This window comes from Astyanax mexicanus, chromosome 1 (assembly GCF_023375975.1).
Source record: "Astyanax mexicanus isolate ESR-SI-001 chromosome 1, AstMex3_surface, whole genome shotgun sequence".
NCBI lineage: Eukaryota > Metazoa > Chordata > Actinopteri > Characiformes > Acestrorhamphidae > Astyanax > Astyanax mexicanus.
In genome coordinates, this window is record NC_064408.1 from 70238517 (window position 1) to 70251218 (window position 12702).

Below are 12702 nucleotides of genomic sequence, written 5' to 3' on the forward strand. Positions count from 1 at the left end.
GTCTTGTTTAGTGTGTATTTGATATCAAACATAAAGAAACACAGAGCTGCACACCAGTAACTTGCTGACTGGATTTTGGTGTTCTTGCTGCTGCCAGCAGCCGTCTGCACAGTGAAAGTGTAGCGGGTCCCACTTTCTAATAAGTCTATATCTTAGGGGTGTCACGATTTCGATATTTTATGAAAATCGATCAAAATTATGTCATGGTCTCGAGCCTCGAAGTCAAAAAGAGGATCGACACGCGCTACGCAAATGGTGCAGAACACTGTAGCCGCATTGTGACTGGTCACAGAGCAGCCCTTTCTCCAGAGAAAAACATAAAAAAATATAAAATTAACAGTTGCTTTGTCTAGCCTTAAATATGTTCATAGTTTTGGTACCTTAAGGAGCATCTTTCTCTCCAGATAAAGTTAATAATATATCTTCGTTAAAGAAAAAACTTGTCATTCTCAGGGACCGAGTCTTATTTTTCATGTTTAACTGTTATAGTAGGATTGAGTTCAGTTTGTTAAGGCTCTAATTGTTCTATTATTTTGTACATGACTGTTCCTGTATTTTTTTATTATTTATTTTGTTATGTTGCACATTGCTGTTTTAATAGTGCACACTGCTGCTACCAAAAAAAGCCACTAGGTGGCATTACATATATATCTTAATTAAATTATGTAAACTTGACCATTAGTGCCTTCTGTGTTGTATTACAGATCACTTGTATCACTTTGCATCACCCACCTTTTGAAATAAGCCTCTCTGCTGTAAAAAAGAAAAGAAAAAAGAAAATCGAGAATCGAATCGAATCGTGAACCTAAAATCGGAAATAAAATCGAATCAAGGATTTAGAGAATCGTAACACTCCTACTTGAATCCTTGAATCCTTGAATATCTATAAAAACTGTCCAGTTATCAGAGATGTATAGTAAAGAAGCAGAACTTCTTCACTACTGTCCTTATATACTAAAATGCTGTAGTTTTTCAAATGTAAGATGTGTAAAAAAAGCATTGAAATTATTTGGAAATTTAATCTATTTTAGTTTAGTTGGAAAAGAAGCAAAACTAACATGACATGGTCAGTGTGTACACAATATGCTACATTACATTAGTATTATGATTTTGAGTTGGATTGGCCAAATGTATCAAACAGTGTTTTTATGCAGATCAAAAAGATATTTTAATGTTGAGAAGATCTGTAACAATGCATACATTCCCAATTGTTACACGGTCATTCCATGGATTGTTAATGTATAATTACACAGTTATTATAGACACATTTAAAAGTGGCATAGTGTTGGCCTTTTGTCCCTCTTCTTGTCCATTTTGTGAACAAAGAATGAACTCCCATCAGGGAAACATAAGTAAAGGCTCAAGGAATGTAAACCTGGCTTCCAGGATGCACTACCAGGATGCCACTTTGCTTTATGTGGTCCTTTTCACTTCCTTTCATACAGTAAAACATAAAGAAATGTTAGGGCCTTAGGAGTGGCCCCAGTGGCCAAGGACGTCTTTCTCATTTCGCCTGGTGTTCCACCCAATATCAGAAATAGATGGATTCGACCCTAACAAAAATTATACCGCAAAAAGAGCAGAAATTTTAAAGTTTTAAAATAAACTTTTATTTTGAAAGCGCATTGAAATCTGCACCCCCACCATGAAAGCACCCCCTCTCTGGAGCACGTTTCTAATTAAAGTTAGCTAAAGCCATTATCTCCACTTTTATCAAGAAGACAGTGTATACACGCTGCCGAGAGGGGGTGCTTTTCATGGCGGGGGTGCAGATTTAGGCACTACTATACTTTTTTTCTAACAACTGTAAATGTTATGGGGACTTACATATTTAGATTGTAAAGTCACCTTTGGTTGGATTTAACTAATAATAAACAGTACAGAAAATTACAGAACATTTTTTTTTTTGGATTAAATGTAATTCTGCAAATCGTTCTAAGTCACATGTTGGGTGGGATATGATTCATTTTAGCAAATGTATCCCCCTCTCTATGTCAAACCCACTTCTATGTGTTTGCTCATTACAAAGTTGCAAAGAGAAATGTAGCAAGACAGAGGTAGAAGACAGTCTGAAAGAGTTTTGGAGACTCTTTCTGGGTTTTTTTTATTTGACAAAAGCATGGCAGCTTCAGAAGACTAAAAGAACTCATAGAAAATTAGATTGATCCAAAGAGTCCTGAAGATTCTTTCCGTGTAAAAGTCTGGGTAAAATGTACAGTGTAAGTGTAAGGAAGTATGAATCCAGTTCTTCAGGTGTTTTTTTTAACTGGTCTGGTCGTGTTTTGTGGCAGGATGGACCAAGTTTGCAAGGCTGACCAGGGCTCTGACCACCAGCCGAGGCACAGTACAGCAACTGGCGCCTATGAACAAGACTGAAGTCAGCCACAAGCCATCACGACTAGCTGAGGTGAGCATCTCTTCCTCTCTCTCTCACACACACACACACACACACACACACACACACACACACAGAGACACGCACACTCTCACATTCTCACCAGAAAGGTCAGGTATCTACACCGGCCAGTAAAATCATCAATGAGTCACACTCTTTAAAGGCCTATGCCTATTTTGTGCACACAGCCCTCCATTTCACTACAGTTCTGAGCCCGGATGAAGCTGACCGCACCACCCACTAAGTACTGATGTATGTAGGGTGTCACTGAGACTTTTATGTCCCTGCATTTACTCTACAGCACAGCGACAGCGTTTTCCTATTGCACGCTGACTATCACTGCAAAGGACAACAGACTATACATTCTGTCGTCTAACGACAGACAAAAACCTAGAAACCAAACCTAGAAATCAACGCATCTAGAAGAGCATTTAACCCCAAGCTGTGAAGTTATTATTCACGTGTGTTACGTCATTTATGCGAATAACACTTAAAATATGGTTGCTAAGAAAGCAGGAGTATTCCTGATTTGGTAAAAGGCAACATATTCAAATGAATGATATCATTATCCTGACACGACCATCCCTGCAACATCTTATATAAATTTATTCTAAAACAGAGTAGTCTGGTAGGTTCGTTGGATGTAATTGCTCTCTACATTTTAACAGTATTTGATAAATTAACTAAATGAATGAAACATTACACTAAAAAAAAACACAGATTTTCACACAGCAATTTGCATTACATTAACCCGTACAATGTACATTAACCTGCATTCAAAGTATTTTTAAAGATGCTCAGTGCAATTACACATTCTCACCAGAGGGGTCTCTAAATCCCCAAAACTTCAGACTGTTCCTTTAAGTTCATAGGATATAAATGTTCTAATATGTAATTACTTATCTCATATTTCCAGTATATTTTAATAATAAATATCCATCTGTGTGTCTAAGCACAATATATTTTCTAGAATAAACACAGTAAGACAATTGCACTCCTGGTGGTATTTTTACTGTATTTCCTGGTGGTATTTCACAATAAACTGCACTAGTGAAAAAAATCATTGTGCTTTTCCTTTCATTTCATTTCATTCAATTTCCTTACAAAACCTTGTACATATATTGAGGAAATAAAACATAAACAGACGCTAACTTGTATTCATCACAATATTATCATTTTTAAATGATAAATCAATATTTATGATAGATTGCACAGCTTTACTCAGCATTCCTTATTTGAATCTGTCCAGGCACTTCAACTTGGTTCGGACATCCTCCCGCAATACAAGCAAGAGGCCCCCAAAACCCCCCCTCACATCATCCTACACTACTGCACTTTTAAGACCACCTGGGACTGGGTCATTCTCATACTGACCTTCTACACCGCCATCATGGTGCCCTACAACGTCTCCTTCAAGACTAAGCAGAACAACCTGGCCTGGCTGGTGGTGGACAGCGTGGTGGACGTCATCTTCCTGGTGGATATTGTGCTGAACTTTCACACGACGTTTGTGGGCCCTGGAGGGGAGGTCATATCGGACCCCAAACTGATACGTATGAACTACCTGAAGACCTGGTTTGTCATAGACCTGCTGTCGTGCCTGCCCTATGACATCATCAACGCCTTTGAGAACGTGGACGAGGTAAGTGAGAGAGCAGCAGTGGAAGTTACTGTGAAGGTAAATAAATGTAAAAAAAAAAAAAAGGTTAACTGTAACTGTCAAATAATGCAAAGAAAACAAGTTCATATTCATAAAATTTTAAGAGTTCCGAAATCAATATTTGGTGGAATAACCCTGGTTTTAATCACAGTTTTTATGCATCTTGGCATATTCTCCTCCACCAGTCTTACACACTGATTTTGGATAAATTTATGGTACTCCTGGTGCAAAAATCAAGCAGTTTAGTTGGTTTGGTGGCTTGTGATCATTTGTCTTCCTCTTGATTATATTCCAGAGGTTTTCAATTTGGTAATATCAAAGAAACTCTGAATTTTTAAGCGGTCTGTTTTATATATATATATATATATATATATATATATATATATATATATATATATATATATATATATATAGTATATATTCATATATACTATAAATGCAGCAAATATCCTTGGCAATGCACTGAAATTCATGAATCTCTATTCATCTCTAGTAACAGTTAATAGCAATGTTTCATTTGCAGGACAAAAAAATAAATAAATATTTAAATATGTGATTTTTAAGTTTAACTTAACCTAAACTTAACCTAAAGTGAATACAATACAATGCTAAAATAAATTCATTTTTTTAATTCAACTAATCAAAAACTAATTTAATGAAATCAACAATAACATTCTTAAAATCCTCTTACTTAAAAAAATATATATATAAATTGAAAATTGAAATTATTATTTAAGTAAGAGGATTTTAAGAATGTTATTGTTGATTTAATAAATTAGTTTTTGTTTAGTTGAATTAAAAAAAATAATTTATTTAAATATTACTTACAAATGTGTTGCTGATCTTAGGTACTAAAATATTAAAAGCTACATCTTTAAAATTCTATAAATGTTTAATTATTCGCACTGGCATACTCAGATATGATGTGTGTTTAAATGAGTATATTCTGAATATGAGTACAGTATATAAGCTAATAATCTGAGACTTTACAGCATAAATATAAAGTATAAATCTCAAACTGTGCGTAACTCGACGTGTCTCAGAATAATAGACTGCTCAAAACAAAGTAATAGTAAAAGTGAACTGTGAGATGTAAGCGTCAATTCGTCTAATGAATGTGTGGAAAATTTAAGGCATTTTTGAAGTTGAAAACCTTCAAAAAGCACTAAAATCTTTCAGCTTTCAGCTCAGAACCGTGTAATTTAGATTGATCCAGATTGAAAACTAGAGCTCTATATTATCTTATTACCCCTGATAGTGATTCAGAGAGTGGCTGGCCTGGTGAAGCAGACCAGCTTGATGTCTAGCGTATAATATTTTCTGAAATAATTCTTGTATTTGAATTCATGCTCTGCTTCAGTCTCTTTAGCTTTAATTCTGCTGAACTGTTACTCACCATCCCCGCTGCGCTGCCCTTTTTGATCATTTCCTTTGCGGAGAAAAGAGCATTAGTAGGACACATTAGAGACACTGGCCTGGTTATTGCTTTGCTGAGAGGCAGTGAGTTGCATTTAGTTTAGGTCTTGAGCGGAATGGTTGCCAGGAGCATCTGTTTGTACAAAAAAACAATTACATAAAAAAATTCCCGAAACATTAATTTCTGCTGTTGATGATGATAACATGTCCTGTGGAAAAACAGTGTAATTGAATGTGCTACACTCAACACTAGCATTAAAACGGATCCACCGTCTTTTCATTAGAGAGCTGGTAACTATTCATGTATGGATAATTAGTAAGCAGTACTTATGGCAATGAGTTTGTGGTTTACTGATAGAACATGTGTTTGTGTGTTTTTGTGTCAGACATACAGTAGATTGTACATGCAAGGTGTCTTGTGTGTGTGTGTGTGTGTGTGTGTGTGAGATAGAGAGCATATAAGTGTGCAGCCAATTTGTTAGGCTGTTCCTGCTGAGGGATTTGACAGAGCCCCTGTATGCACCGGCTTTATGAGGTGAAATCCCCACATAATCACTCTCCCCTGTGTTCATCCACTTCCAAATCACTGGCTGCTCATGTGCATCAGCTCTTGTCTATTTGACTGTATGCTGAATTGATCCTTCAGCAAAAAATCAGTTTATCATAATTTCCCCCAACCCCAAATGTCTATCAGCCAGGACATGATGGCTGTCTGAACTTGGCTCTTTTAATATTGCACAGAAGCACAGGTGGGCGATATGGCTCTAAAATGATATCACAATATAACAGGGTATTTATGTGATTACGATATTCTTGGTGATATGATAAAACTATATTTAAAAAATATATATATTTTTGTGATTTAAAGAATTTGTAACGCCAGACAGAGTGGAGTGACGCTAGCCGAGTCAAATGAACAGACTGGTTTATTTACGAGGCTAATAATCAGATATTACAGATACCAGAGCCAAACTAACTCACCAAATACCAGAGCCATAGTAGTATAAACAGTCCGTGTTCAAAACCAAAAGACAGTCCAACCAAGCATTAAATCCAAGAGGGGCAAAACAAGAGACATAAACCGATAAACCAGAAAATACTATGCAACCAAAGTCGACAATACCTTGCGAAGATCGTTTACATAATGCAGCCTTAAATACAAAACACATGATGAGCATAACCCGGAACTTCCTCAGAACACAGGTGAATCTGAGCGTCGGAGAGTAACGTGATTGGGCGAAAGAGAGCGACTGAAGGTGACGTCATAAATCACAGGATTCTGGGAAATGGAGGCGGTGCAACAGAATTAGCCACTGAAACAAAATAAATGGTGCAAAATACATGATGTTAAACTTTCATCAAAATAAATAATTGTAACATATTTTAAGGTAACAAAACATCTACTACAAAAATTTACTACATGCATATAAGTGGGAAACATACAACAATTACCCTTAAAGCAGATAGATTTAGAAATGTAGAAATTTAGCAGCCAGTAGCAGTTACACAACACAGTAGAAACAAACAACAATAAGGGTAGTACAATAAAAGAGCACAGTTAGAAATATAAATTTTACCTTATAAGATTCCTAAAAAAATGCTGAAAGAAGAATATATACATGCATGAATATATAAATACAAAAATCAAACAAAGTGTGAAAGTAACCAGCTGTAGATTTGAGCAGCAATACAGAATAAATTAAGCATAAGGGATAGCAGGTAGCAGCAGATATAACAAATATTAAACATTGTGCAAGTATTGTATTTAAGTTAAGTGAGTAGTGCCCACTTTAGTGCAAATGTACAGGATGTACAGTAGTAGGTACCTCTTGCTTATGAGGCTCAGTTAACAGCTGTGCTGAACTTATTAAGAGTTACTCTTGTTCTCTTAATGTGTTTGAGAGCATCAGTTGTGAAGTTGTGAATAGGTACAGTTGGTATACAGTGAATAACTCTATTTGATTAATGTTTTAATCTATATTATGGCAAGAACTACTCAACTAAGTAAAGAAAAAAATACTTAAAAAATGAAGGGCAGTCAATCCAAGAAAAATCAAGAACTTTAAAAAAGGATCCTCAAGTGCAGACCCAAAGACAATAAAAAAACATTATAATGAATCTGCACCCCAGATAAGAGGCACCTAAATAAGAGAGTATTTTGGTTTGTTTTACACTTTTAAGTTACTACACGATTCTTAACTTGCTCCTTCATAGTCTGGAAGACTTCAGTATTCATTTACAATGTAGGACAAAAACATTAAATAAAACATTGAATGAGAAATTTTGTCCAATCTATTGACTTGCACTGTACTTGGCTAAGTGGTTTCTGACACTGTATTGGTGAATTTAATACTGTCTTACTGTCTGCAAAATGGACAAATGTTTAAAATGGTTTCTTTTCTTAAGTTTTATAAGTATCAGAATGTCACATTTAGGGCTGGCAGGGTTACTTAAATGTATTACACTTTGCTCAATATCTGTTGAAATGTCTGTCACTAATCCACTGCATTCATATATTACTATATACCATAATTGAATCACTTTAATTACTTTCTATTCCTTTTGACTTATTTATTTTAAATTTATTTACGTATAGGTACACTGCCTGGCCAAAAAAAAGTCTCCACCAAGATTTAAGTAAGTAAAGGATCTGGGGTTGATGCTGCAGTTGATCAGGTCTAGGTTCAGCAACAGTATGTGCTGAAGGAATGAGGTCAGCTGACTACCTGAATATACTGAATATAGACCAGATTATTCCATCAATGGATTTTTTCAGGTGATTCAGGGAGCATGAGATCATCATTTTCACACATGGATTGTTCACCACAGAGTCCAGATCTTAACCTCATTGAGAATCTTTGGGATGTGCTGGAAAAGACTTTGTGCAGTGGTCAGACTCTACCATCAGCAATGCTGCTGCAAGATCTTGGTGAAAAATGAATGCAACACTGGATTAAAATTTAAATAAATCGTGTGACATTGCAAAAGCTTATTGAAACAACGTCACAGTGAATGCATACCACAATCAAAGCTAAAGGTGGTCCAATTAAAGTGTGTAAGCTTTTTTTTAGGCCAGACAGTGTATATCTAATGAATTGTGCTTAATGTGGCAAGGATGATAAGGATATGTCGGAGCTGAGCCTAATGACTGCAACATCTCTTAAGATAGATTATTACTTAGTTCCCATATGTTTCAATGACAAAATAGCCAATTTCCACCTCATTTTTCTCCTCTAAACTGTCGAATCCTGTCAAAACCTAAATGATAAAAATGCCAGTAATGGTGTAGACATGCAGTTAGCATAATGCTAACTATTGGCTATACACTTGTTTTTTTTTCTTGTTAGCATCACTAGTTTGTTTGCTTTATTCCAGAGAATAAAGCAAACTTCAGACACTAAACATGTTTTAAATGATTGCCTACATTGTTTTTGTCACCAACCCTTACTCTGAGTGGAGTTAGCCAGCCTACTGTACTCTCACTTAGTTGGAAATGTGATGCATTAGCAGGTGATGCCACTGCACTGAGAGTTTTTTGTTTGTTTGTTTGTATTGCAGTAATCCTCTTCTGTGGTTATAATAGCAGGTGGTAAGCGTACTGCTCAGTTATAATTTTCACATTGTCACGTCTGGGGACAGTAGAGCTACAGTTTCAGATGGAAGTCTGTGTTGAGTGGTTGGGTGGTGAGGCCTGCAGTGGTCTCGTCAGCGTGTGGCATGTTTCCAGCACATTTAATACGTGCCCACTGTCTTTTTGACAGTTTAGGAATGCAGGCCGCAGCGGGTCACCTGGCTGAGGGCTTTACTGGCCGCTTGCGTGTGTTTGAGAAGGAAAATATGAGCCGCATTCTCACTCCTCATTATTAATCTTCTCGCTGAATATGTACAGTATTACACTTCGGTAATAAAAAAGCTCTGCGGCTTCCTTCCAGGCTGCATCAGTTTTACGGTTTCCCTGGCAACGGTCGCCAGCTCCCATCATGACGATGCCAGTGTTGCGTGTGCTGTGCAGCATCGAGACGAGCGCAATAAAGACTCCCCCCAAAATTGCTGCGCATCACGATTGCAATAAAGAGCTTTTTTACTGTGGCATCTGCGACTCGGCTCGCATGCCTTAATCAATCTGATGTGCTTAAAGCAGAATAGGCTCTGACACCGCCGCCGCCGGTCTGCAGGAAGACTATGCTCAGCTCAGGCGCTCGCAGCTACAGGTGCAGTTAAACGTACGAATGTACGAATGTACGAATCTGACAGCCTCTACTCTCTACTGTCCTCTGAGGGTGTAACAATTTCAATAAACCGTCAGGAGAAAATCTGAATTTTTAAACCTTTTTTTTAATGGACGCTAGTAGCACAACAGATCACAGATAATAGGTACTCTGGCTCTGAAACCCCACATCCCTATCCCTACAGTTCAGAACACGTGAACGCGTGATTGCATCTTCTGAGATCAAAAATAGTGCGATTAATGCTTGAATTTTGAAGATGAAATTAATATCAAGATTACTCAAAGATTACTGTTTTTATTTAAAATTGAGAGTGTCAGTTGCATTTTCTCTTACTTAATAACTTACCAACTATAATAATTTAATCATAGAGCACACAAAGTGCTAAATTTACATGCTGATGTACTTTTTTACCAAAAGGAGGGTACACATCATCTTGACCTTACATAACCATTATGCATATCTCAGCTCTCTTTATCCTGTTTGAAATAACAGAAACTAATGAACTAATGAAGGGAGTAGGGGGTGTCTTCTCTTCATCTAAACATTTTACATTTTTTCATACCAGTTAGCACTTGGCATAGATTGTGAGAACACACGTGAACCTTAGATGAACCACCTGACATAACAGTGTGGAATAACGTTTTACTGACGCTGTCAATTTTTATGTAGACAGTAATTATACCCTTAATCTGAACACAGAGTTGCAGTGAAAACATACAGACTGAGCAGCTGCCTTTCAAGCGAACAGAGCATGTGAATAAAACCCTCATAATCACTCTGGTGTGGGGTGGAGAGTGGAGTTATATTAGTGTGAGGATTAGGAGCGTCATGTGGAGTGTAAAACATGAAATCTTCAACTAAGACAACCCTTAGAATAAAAGATTCCAGCATTAACATTTAAAAGTGTTTAAAGGAATAAAAGAAAAAAAAAAGCAATTGCTCCACTCAAGTACTTCATTACTGACTGCGTCAAAATAAAAGTCACTAATACTAACAAACAGCTGCTGGGGCTAAGTTTATTTTGCGGCATATATACATTGTATATCTTCAAAAGGGGGACAGGTGGTACACAAATTATTTATCAATGTTCATTCCTTATGTCCTCTGTGATGGGGGGCTGAAATGAGCTTTCATATGTTTTTTTTTAATTATTATTATTTTCTTTTTCTGTTCCATCTTAAAAGCTGTAGCCTCTGCCATCTCGTGCCCCATTTAAGGTGGAATAGGAAAGTTAGCTAGCTAGCTGCTGAGATGAACTACTGGTTATTTTTGTTTATACTTGTTATGAAAATGGCCATAAAACATATGGTAATAGTTTAGAAAAATACTTTAATTTATGTGTCTTTTTTTTTGTCGCATGTGCTGCCATCTTGCCAGTGATTCCTCATAGATTATGTAGCCCTAACATTTTACCCTCCACCTTACATATGATTGGGCCTAAATCATACAAACAAAGCAGTTGCGCAAATTAATTTAAATTTTTGTTACATTTCATTCTTCTTTAATAGATGCGAAAAAGCATTTAATCTGAGGCTTAAATACTGTGATCTGATCTGTACCATAAGTTGTGTGAACTATTCTACAACTAGTGGACGCCACTATTCAGGTAATGATGTCTCAGGGGTAAGAGCTCTGAATTATTGATTACTGGGTTGCTGCTGCTACTGTTGCGCAAGTGACCATTAACCTGTCTGCTCCACACTGTAGCATAACTGACCTCAGCTTTCTAAACTGAGAAATATGAAGAAAAAAATAAAATTGTACTGTAAAAATTACAATAACTATTCATCAACAACAATACTACTACTACTACTACTACTACTACTACTAATAATAATAATAATGATTTTACATGTTAATGAATTTATGACATGAAGGGTACACATCATTTTGACCATCATAAACATTATGCATATCTCAGCTTTCTTTATCCTGTTTGTAATAACAGAAGAACTAATGCAGGGAGTAGGGGTTGTCTTCATTTTCAAGTTTTTGTCAACATTTTCAAGTTTTTTCATACCAGTTAGCACTTGGCATAGATTGGGAGAGAAGCAAAATAACTTTAATTGAACCCCAGAGAGACCAACTGAACATTCGCTCATCTGTTTTGTTCTCTTGGGTGGAGATGATTCCTTTTTTGTAATTTTCCAGCAGTTAAGTTTATTAGCAGGTTAAACAGCTCTGTGTTTTGTTCCATTTCAACTGACAAATCAGCAATAACGGGCAGAATACAGAATAGTGCAGTATACAGTGCAGTATTACAGCATGTGTATACATTTTTTTTTACTTTCTGTGTAATGTTTTAGAAATGTACAGTAAAAAGTCAAAGGTTTGAACCCATCTGGAATTCTGTGTTTTTTTGGCTATTTTTTTTTGGCTTTTTTTTTTTTGGCTATTTTTCACTATTTGAAAAATGTCAATACTAAAGTCATCCAAACTGTGAAGAAAAACTAATTTTCTTATTAAACAACAACCAAAAAAAGTATTAAACCAGAATATGTGTCACCGGGGAAAGGACGCATACCAAATGACAAAAGAACTTTTTTTTCGGGTATTTTATTCTGATTTAATTGTACTCAAAACAATAAAAATAAAAATGAATACACTGTAAAACCCTAACTTAGAACACAGTACAGTATTTGGTAGTGGCACTAATTACAGAAAATAGATAAATAACATTAATACCACCTTAATACCATTAACAGAGCTCTTTTTATATTTGTTTTTAAGCTCACCTCGATTTACTCAGCTTTACTCAACAAGACTTGAGCATTTCATCAAGAGAACTTGGACAAACAGCTTCTGTAACCCAGAAAAATACAAGGCTTGACCACGAGGAGCACACTACCCCACAGAAACAATGGCATCTGCCCGCATCTGGTTGTGATTCATTCAAAATACATGTTTAGAAAGGCAATATAGGCATCTACTACTGTTATAGGCCAACTAAACCTTCTATTGTTCAGTATTTCCTGATGTTTACCTCTTATTTCATTAGGATG

General features: G+C 36.2%; 1 protein-coding gene across 1 annotated transcript in view; it reads left to right on the top strand.

Annotated features, from left to right (window-relative positions):
* Window positions 1-12702, top strand: part of kcnh5a (potassium voltage-gated channel, subfamily H (eag-related), member 5a) — a 171130-nt gene that overhangs the window by 43485 nt on the left and 114943 nt on the right. Inside the window, exons 5-6 of the mRNA XM_007256657.3 lie at window positions 2292-2407; window positions 3645-4037. Of these exons, the coding sequence (XP_007256719.3) occupies window positions 2292-2407; window positions 3645-4037 (509 nt within the window). The remainder of the gene's footprint in view (window positions 1-2291; window positions 2408-3644; window positions 4038-12702) is intronic.